At 37.3% G+C, this 9,692-nt stretch overlaps 1 protein-coding gene across 3 annotated transcripts in view; it reads left to right on the forward strand.

The window, feature by feature from the left end:
- Positions 1-5,183, forward strand: part of TMEM117 (transmembrane protein 117) — a 207,308-nt gene extending 202,125 nt beyond the window's left edge. For 2 of the 3 annotated variants that reach the window (XM_069851952.1, XM_069851962.1), the window contains exon 8: positions 1,358-5,183. In XM_069851952.1, the coding sequence (XP_069708053.1) occupies positions 1,358-1,998 (641 nt within the window). In that variant the 3' untranslated portion in view covers positions 1,999-5,183. The remainder of the gene's footprint in view (positions 1-1,357) is intronic. The other variant, XR_011336983.1, reaches the window with a different exon arrangement.
- Positions 5,184-9,692: the final 4,509 nt, after the last annotated feature.

Consider the following 9,692-nt stretch of genomic DNA (forward strand, 5'->3'; position numbering starts at 1 on the left):
ATTACAGGAATAAGGTTGGCCGCAAGGTCTTTTCAATGCAGTTTGATTTCTGGATAGTGACTATAACAGAAGAGAATGAACATTCTTGTTCATTAAGTATAATCTAAAGTGAAGAGGACTATTAAACACAGTTGCAGAAATAGAAGGAGTTACCCTCCTTACCCTCCTGGAGCATTCTGGTTATACAATTTGAACATACAGAATTTCAGGAACTGTAATCAATTTATTCTTTACCGAGCCAATGACAGATGTCATTTGATAGATAGTCTGGTACATTCATTTTCTTTTTCACATGAAACATATTTAAATATGATTCCGGCATAGATCAATATCATTCATCACCAGCAGGAACATTCCGCCGTAAATGTCCTTTTACATAATGCTGACATGTAGATTAGCTGGAATCTTGGGTGGTGCCAGTCATCACTGCACAGGTAAGATTGTAAAATATATCCAGGTAGAATGTAAGAGATGCTTTAACTATGGAAATAATATAATTTGTTTTGTGTATTCATAGAACAATTTAGGTTAGAAGGAATACCTAGACTTCATCTGTTTCAACATTCTACTCAAAGCAGGGACAAGTTTGCAACTGCATAAAGTTATTTTTAATGTCTTTTGGATGCCTGGAGAAAACATGCGAAAGAGCAATTCTAAATAATAAGAGGAGACATTTTTCCTCCTCTGGTATTGCCGGAGCTTAATGACTGTGAGTCACTCCTTGAAGGAGTTTCTCATTATGCAGACTATAGGAAAAGTTAAGCTGACTGGCCTTCCAAAATTACAGTCAGACCTTACTGTTTCTCTAGGGTGTAATATCTCCAAATCATAGTTTATCCAATAGCTCCCACCCAAGTATAAGTGTGCACCATGGTTGGTATATCATACAATATATTTTTATACTCTTAATATTTACTTAATTACCAACATCCAAAATTTCATTCACTTCAATCATTCCTGGCATATAAATAGTTCCATCAAATGTGGCCTTTTCATGGAAAATTTCCATGTGAATATTTTTTAAGACTTGAAATGAGTGCTTTTCAAAGTTTATTAATCCATACCACATCACCTAGTGGTCTAACCAACAGATTTCCTATAAACTGCAATGTGAATTCAATTGATGTACTGCTGTGCTTGTGTTACAGAATTATTTTATTATGTACCCAGACATAATTGTGAAATACTAAGGGATATTCAGTGTAGATCTGAATATGGTGGTAATTTTATTACAATTTTGCTTTACAGATTAATGAAAAATTTTTTTTTTTTCTCCGAGTAGCTGTTACATATGACTGCATTTGTACTGCTTCTAAAATGGATATATCAGGTGACAGAACTTTCTCTTTCCAAACAGGCAAATGGTTTAACTATGGAATCATCTTCCTTGTTTTAATCTTGGATCTGAATATGTGGAAGAACCAAATATTTTACAAACCTCATGAATATGGTCAATATATTGGTCCTGGACAGAAGATCTACACAGTGAAGGACTCAGAAAGCTTGAAAGACCTTAATAGAACTAAGTTGTCTTGGGAATGGAGATCTAATAACACTAACCCACTGACCAACCGGACCTATGCTGAAGGCGACATGTTCTTGCACAGCAGATTCACAGGCTCTAGCCTTGATGTCAAATGCCTGGCTTTTATTCCAAGTTTGCTGGCTTTTGCTTTGTTTGGCTTCTTCATCTGGTTCTTTGGGCGATTTCAGAAAACTGACCAAGGCATGGAGAATTTAGACAAATCCTACACAAGAATGAAACGAAAGTCACCATCAGATATGGGAATGACACGAGAAAATACACAGGTGTTAGTAGAAGAGCCATTAAGCTTTCAAGAACCACATCTTGTATCCATAAAATCAGACTTAAGTGAAATAGTTTTTAATTCTTCTCTCCTAACTTCTGAAAACTTGAACGCACAACTGAATGAACAAGATAGCCCTTTACAGCCAGTACCAGAGCCCTCTGTCCCTAAGAGTAATCCTGTGACATAAAGGCAAATACCCAGGAAAATCAGTTTAAATAAGCAGTTACTTTAAGTAACTGTTACTTATAGTAAGTAAGCAGTTACTATAAGATTTCAGTTTTACCTTTTGTAAGTTAAGATTTACATAGTGTTTAGAATAAGAAACTCAACCTATACCAAAAGGTGCTCAGCATGCTTTTTCTAGGAATTTTGGGTTTTATTTGTATTATAGTATGTGCCTACTGTATAACATTCCTTTATAGATTGCTTCCCAAAATTGTACAAGCTATTTATTAATACTTTATCTGTATAATAGTGTATTAGATGATTACCTGCAGGTTTAAAACTCTACCATGGTGGTGCCTTGAGACATTAAACTGTTTTTAACTCAACACCAGTTGTATAGCACAGTTCTTCTAACCTGTTTTGCAAAGCTTTTTGTATATGGTTCTTTCAAGTATCATTTGATGTCTTGACAGAGGAGATAAACATAGCTATTCCTCAAGAACAGTTGCTGTTAGGACATCACAACTTGACTTTGTTATTTATTCATCTGTGAAGCCAGTGACTTTGATGACCAGACTGCAGAGCAGCATGTTGATTACCTTTTAATTTTTTGCTGGCTAGCTGCCAAATAGAAATACAGATTCATTATGTGGTAAACAGCAGAGTGATAATAGAGCATGGGTCACTACTTGTGAAAATATGACTTTCTCCATCAGTAATAGCAGTTAGGTGATAATGCCTAATTATATTTTATGTAATTAAAAATATACTGCTCCTTGATAAAAGGCTTTGCCCTTCACCTTTTAGAAACAGAGGTGAAATTACATGGTTGAAGCGACTCTTTCCATCATCACATCAAACCTACCCAATATCAAAGAGCCAATGGAATGACTACAGTAAAGGACATAAAGCCCATTAAATCCAGCATTTGTGCAGTTCAGTGCAGATATGGTCTGGAATTACATGAAACATGCATATGAAGCACACCACACATAAGCAGTCTGCGTTTTCCAAATACTGAAGAAATGTTTAAGGTTTCTAATTAAAACAGATTAATAATTTAGTTTTATTGTATCCTTCCCCCCCTCTTCTTTCATTATCTGTGAATAAGAGTAACTTGGAAGAAGAAACATAGAGAAACTGTGTTTTTTTCTTTTTTGAAGGGGACTTTCTAATGTGAATTCCTCTGCTGTATGATCAATATCTGTGCACTAGACAAAACTGCATATCTGAAACATCAGAAAGACTCTGATTTTACTGTAATTTAGTTCTATAAATTGTTGTTACAAGTTACTAAATAAGAAGTCATTTTAAGTCTGAATTGTTTCCCTGTCATTTACTGGTGTTGATGTATTTTGTCTTTGTGACTTTTTTTCTCTCTCTTGTTTTGATCTATCTGCTTTTAAGTTTTCAGAATGCTGAATTTAGCATGCATAATAGAACTATGCATTTATTAACTGTCGCTTGAGAGCCAGTTTTAATAAATACCATTCAACAATTGTTTATTATGAGGCAGGAACATATTCTGTTAGTTTTCCAATTTTTTAAAATATTTTATCCATGCATTGTCCTATTTAAAGCCATAAATATTTCTGACACTAAATAAGACGGTAATGTCAAAATCAAATATTTTGCTTATGGAATAGTTAATATGTCATCAGGAGAAAGTTTACTTTATAATCAGACTAAATTTTTATCCGTTAAAATTATAACTAAAAATAAATCTATTAGCTTTTGCCTATTGCAGCCTATAAACTTAATTGACTTAAGATACAGTCAAAGACAAGCCATTAATTCCTAATGGCAAAACACAATGAGGTCCTGCTTATACTATTTAAGAGGTGACTATATTGATGTTTGACTTCCAAAGAGCATTTGATTTGTTAAGTAGAAATTTGCATTTGATTTGTTAAGTTTACAGAAATAGCTGATTATTGTTGCAGATACATGCTTCTCTGTATGTTTTGGACACTGTAAATTCAAGTACTGAAAATCCCTAGTTAGCTTATTTCTCCTTTTTGTGCATGGGATTGGTTAAATCCATTAATATGTAGGCAGAAAATGAAAGAATTACTTGAGCCTTACAGCTTGCATGATTACATGACTGAGAAAACTGTTATTAAGCAACTGATCCGCAGCTAAAATAATTCTTTGACCTCACATTGAGTTAATGTTTTTAAGGTCATTACAGGCCTGCATGAAAGAGAAAACAGCATCAAGTAAGCCTAGCTTTTGCATGAGTATTTAAATTAATGGTCAACTCATCAACTTAGTGAAAGGAGAAAAGACTCGTCAGTTGTGTAGGAGTCTCATTTGTAAACATAGACGCAGATGGGAGAAAAAAGGAGTATTTCTTCTCTCCATTTCTAGTGTTGCCTTTGAAAAGCCTGAGTTAGGTGGCTAGGCTTACCCTGAGCTCTTTCTGAAGCAGACAGAGACTTGGAAACTGAAGACACTAAAGGTGATTTAGTACTTTAGTCATTTACCTCTGCATTGGTTAGTAGTGCGACTGAGCAGGAACGGGTTTGTGGAGTGGAACAGCTGGCAAAGAGGTTCCGGTGCCCACAGTTTGTGTATTCCAGGGTTTTACTTCAGTTTAGCTCTTGGCTGCCCTTATAAACTGAATTCACCATAGTGGCTGGAGTACGTTCTGGGAAAAACTCATTCATGTGCAGAAACCTTGTGATTTGGATTAGGAGAGAGTAAGTGAGCACAATCTAAACTGCATTTCTGAGATGAACTGCTAATGCAGAGTTATCCTTCATATTCTCCTGAAGCAACTTATCTTGCTCCATGGACTGCAGAAGAGTCCATGGGTGGCTAATTGGAAGGCCTGAAATTGGTTACCCAAAGTGGAAGTATTCCTTCTCCAAGCACATTCATTGGATTTGACTATTGTTCACTATAAATATTCTGAAACGCTTCACTAAGTCAAACCACTCAGCAATGGTTTTTGGTCTTGTACCCATCACTGGAACCATGGGAGGGATGGTTGACTTTTTCCTGCAAGTCTTGTCTTAACTATTACACAAATTCTTTCAGTCTTTTTTTTTTCTTTTCCTCAAAAAGCTGAAGAATCCATAGAAGGGAAGAAACTTGAAGAAGTGTCAATATTTTCACACACTGCACAAGTCTCCACTCTGCTCTCTATAATAAACCATCTAGTAGCTGCCATCACTGCAGGGCAGTCTGCTTTGACAAAGATCATATTTGTTACAATGGTTCTTTCTTTACCATAGATACACAGTACAGTGATGAATGGTTGATACTGCCTAAAATAGTGCACATAGAAGAGACATCTCTAGGCTAAGCACATAAGATTTATGAGCCCACGGATGCCTATAAATCACTTCAGTATTGTCGAAAAATTACCTTTGCTGAGATGGAAATGATATGGAGCAAAGAGAAGGTAGGAATATTTGTAGAAAGTGCCTTAAATATAATATTAATGTTTATAAAAGTGAATATGTGTGTGTATGTGTAAGTATGTTAGGAGCTTAGGGATTAGTTGATTCTTTTGGGGGAAAGTGCTGTGTCTCTCAAGCAGATGATGCACGACTACTCTATTCTACATTGCTCCATGAGATAGTTACTCCAGATTGCTTCATCTCCTGTGCATCCCCTCACACTGCCTAGAAAATGCAAACCCAAAAAAGAATATGTAATCGCACAATCTGCTTCCCAAAATCATGGTTTTGTCTAATTTATGCAGAAAGTAAATTTGTTCTGTTTCAAAAGATTTCTGTGTTCTCCATCATACTCTGAGCTTCTGCACTGTATTACAGCTTGTGTTAAATTATTGTTTTTCCTGGCGTGAATAGCCTCCCTCATGACACCCTCTTGGAAACAAAGATCAGACAGCTCTCAAAGACTGGAAAGACAACTCAGATACTTAGTAGATTGGCAAGCTCATTTTCCTAGAAATGAACAGGTTATGACTCACTACTAAAAGATGTAACAGATTTCTAATGCATTGCTCTTAATTTTAACAACCTCCTAGGAGGGACTCAGTGGGAGAGGACTTTTTATCTCAGGCCACAAAGTTGAAGTAGTTACAGTCCTGTAAGCAGAGTGTTTCAGTTTAGGTTGCGTTTAAAAGCAACCAGCTTAAACTTTGGGCAGATTGCAAGAACCATAAAAATTCGACAAACCAAACTGTGAATAAGAAGATAAAGTTGATTCACTGCCCAGTGCAGGATATAGACAAAATACACATATATCAGATGCTAGAGTGACTCTGTGCTTGGGATTATGGACGCGCAAAGATTCAAACTGTATTTACTAACAAACAGTTGCAGTCCCTTTATCAACAGAGATATCCTTTCAGATATCAAATCGAAGCAGGAAGTGCCTCTTCCCAAATGCTCTCAATTCTCAGCTTCTAGATGACTTCTGGGTCAGTAGCTCTTCTGGGTGACTAGGTTTTAACACCATCTTATTTCCCCCTTAACACTTCCTCTGCATGGGGGATGCCAGTAGCTTTTCACTGAGGAAAAGGGGTAGCTTTCTTAATGGGAAGTAGGGAAGAAGTTACAAAGGAGAAACCCCAGGAGGTGATGCTCTCCACAGCAAACTCCTTACAGGAGAGAGGAAAAGCATGAATACAAATGTTTTGCCAAGTGGAGTAAAGTAACACCAAATCTCTTCAGAAAAATATGCTACAGCAGCAGCACAGACACAGAGATGCTTCTAATCTCATGCTTTGTTGTGTAGTGATTGGGGTCTTGAGAAGAGCAACTTATCTGATTCCTGCAGGCAGGTTATAGACCAGGGTCTCATGCTGCTTTGTGACATCTGGAGCATTTCTCTGCGTATTGAATTTGTTCTTCCCTTCCTTTCTTCCTTTTTTTTTTTCCTAAAGTCTGTTTCATTCTTCTGGTTTTATTTCCAATAAATTTTTATTGTTAGTGACCTAAATGACCAATCACCCACCAAAGGCCCATAATTGCTGTTGTTGATGCAGCACCATCTGTACATGGGCTTTGCCCAGCCAAGGACATTCTGCCAAAGCAGCAACAGGTTCCTTTATGAAGACTGTGACACAGTCTAGGGACAGATCTAGTACAAATATGGTTCATTGCAATTCTGTATGGTACATCCAGAAATGTTTTTGGTCCATCTAACCAGGTCCCTCCTTGGAGAATTACAAAGCAATGTTTACAGACAGTTATTTTTATGACTCAATGTATTTATTCAAGAAGACACATAACTGTGTAACTTCTTCAAAACAACCAGAGCTCTATGTCTCCTGTTGCAAGCAACCTGTTTTGCTCTCAGCTACATTCAAAGGAGATGTGAGCTACCTGAACATAATAGATGTTTTCCTCAAGTCTGCCTTCATTCTAGCTTTTCAGTTCCTGACGAAAGGAGTATTTCAGCCTGGTCATGCACAGAGTGCCAGTGCGCCCTACCTGCCATAGCTTCAAGATTGGGGATTTTAGGAAAAGAGAAGGATCCTTTCTTCTCTTCAGTCAGACAAGTACTGTTGGTGTGGCTGGCCAGTGTCTGTTTCCTACCTATTGTCATGGAAATAAGAAAGACAAGCAGAAAGGAGTCATAGCAGTTAAAACCAAAGTGCAATATTTATTTCTAAAAGGTCAATGCTGTCTGCATGTTTGCTCCCTCCTTTTTGCCATCTTTCAGAGAGGCATTTTGAGATGGATCAGAACATTTCCTCAGCTGTCAACTAATTTTTTCCGTTGTTTCCATTCCCTTTCCCCAAGGGATCCATTTTCCCTTTTCCCACTATTTAAATTTCTCCGATTCTCAAGATCCTCAAAATCATTCTGCAGTTTCCATCCAGGCTCTTCCTTTCCTTTCTGCTTACCTCCTGTTCACTTTCATAGGTTTGTAGGTAAATTCAGATTGGAAGGGATTTCTAGCCAAGCTCTTGCACAAATCTAGGTTGGCCCTGAGCTCAAACCAGGTTTCTCAGGGCTTTATCATTGCAGGTCTTGAAAATATCCAAGGATGGAGACTGCACAACCTCCCTGGGTTTGTTCCAAAACCTCCTCAGTATTGTTGCATAAATGTTGCCCCTGGTAGAAATCTCTGTAAGAAATTCCCAGTAGGAAAAAGTGATAATTATCAAACTATGTGCAAACAATGACAAGTGACACGTTGTGAAGCCAAAGGTGTCAAGATGTGAGCACAGCTCTGTTCAGGTACGCTCTGCCCTGTGGGAGTGAATCCACACCAGCTCTCACTAGATGCTACATTGGAGTAACTGAAAGCAAAAAATGGCATGCAGGCACTGAGGAAAATCAAGACAGTTTCTTTGTGATGCTGAAGTTAATTGCAATTATAATTCATATTGATGTAACTGGTATCTGTTTACTACCTTGTACTGTATTTGCATATTGAAGAAGTCAATTATCTCTTCAATTTGCAATCCTTGGCTCATGTAATCAGTTACCCTGAGTGAATGTTTAAAATTATTCTTGAAAGAGTCATCCTTTATTATATTTCGTCTAGAAGAACCAGTAGCACCCATTAATATAATGGATTATTACATTTTTTTAAAACCTAGGAAACAAATTGAATAGCTGATCTTATGCATTGCTTGAGTCATTAATCTATGCGGCCATACTGTGATCTTTATTAACTGAAAAATCATTTAGATCAACTGAAAAAAAAGACTTCTTTCTTCTCGGGCTTCCGTTCATATTGACTTTCAATTACTGGCCTCGTGTATGTCTGCACACACAAGAGTGTTAGAATTGGTCTCCAAAATGACAAACAGATTAGAAACCTGTGCTTGCATGGAATGTGGATGAAGACAAGGCTGGTCAGGGGGTTATTTTGTTTTAATTAAGTTTTTCCCACTGCATCTAAGGAGCTCTTCCCTCCCAGTCAGTCTAGCAGAGGTAATTAGATGAAAGCTGGCCCCATTCAAGTTCTTGTCTGGGAAGGAGGCACATTACTTAAAGAAATGTGAAAGGGAGAAGGACAACTTTGCAGAAAAGCAGGATGTGTAAGCAGTAAAGGAGAGGATGAATGTATAAAGATCAAACAAATCAATACAATTTAATCCACATTTGTGTCTTAAAGCAGTTGCTTATCCAAAGAGCCTGGGTAATTTTAGAAGATAGAATGACAAAGGAAGAAGAGCTAGGTAATAAGAGATGATCTTATTCAAAAACAGCTTTTAAAAAAGTATTGACAAACACTTCCTCCTTCTAAATAGAGATAGGTGTCAATGATGACAGGTTCTGAGACAGTGCATGCCTTGCTGACCTTTCCTTTGAGAGATTTAAGGGGATATAAAGAGAGTCGTTGTGCTGGTGACTACTAAGTCTTTTGGAAAACAAAACATATGTTAAGACATAGTCACAATTTCAGTATTTAGTTGTTCATAAAACCATTTGCTGAAAGCAGGTATAGCTTGAACCAACAGCAGCTAGTGTTAATATATTCCACAACTGCAGCAGCTCCACGGGCTCCAGATGTTTGAGGACCTTTGTGAGGTTCACTCCCTGTTGGCTATGGCAGCCTTGCCAGGTAATGCTGCTGAGGATGCATGTGTGGCTTAGCGTCTGTGTCTTCCAGTGATAACACAAACTTGATCCCACAAGTACAGATAATTTCCAGTAATCATTGTTTCTGTGTTTCCATGGTTACTGGAAAGAAAAAAAAAATCTGGTTTTGCTACATGAAACTATATTACAAAAGAACATTTGCCAAAATCTGTGCAAGGTTAAAATTAAATCGTGACCA

This window comes from Phaenicophaeus curvirostris, chromosome 1 (genome assembly GCF_032191515.1).
Source record: "Phaenicophaeus curvirostris isolate KB17595 chromosome 1, BPBGC_Pcur_1.0, whole genome shotgun sequence".
In the NCBI taxonomy this organism is placed as follows: Eukaryota; Metazoa; Chordata; class Aves; order Cuculiformes; family Cuculidae; genus Phaenicophaeus; species Phaenicophaeus curvirostris.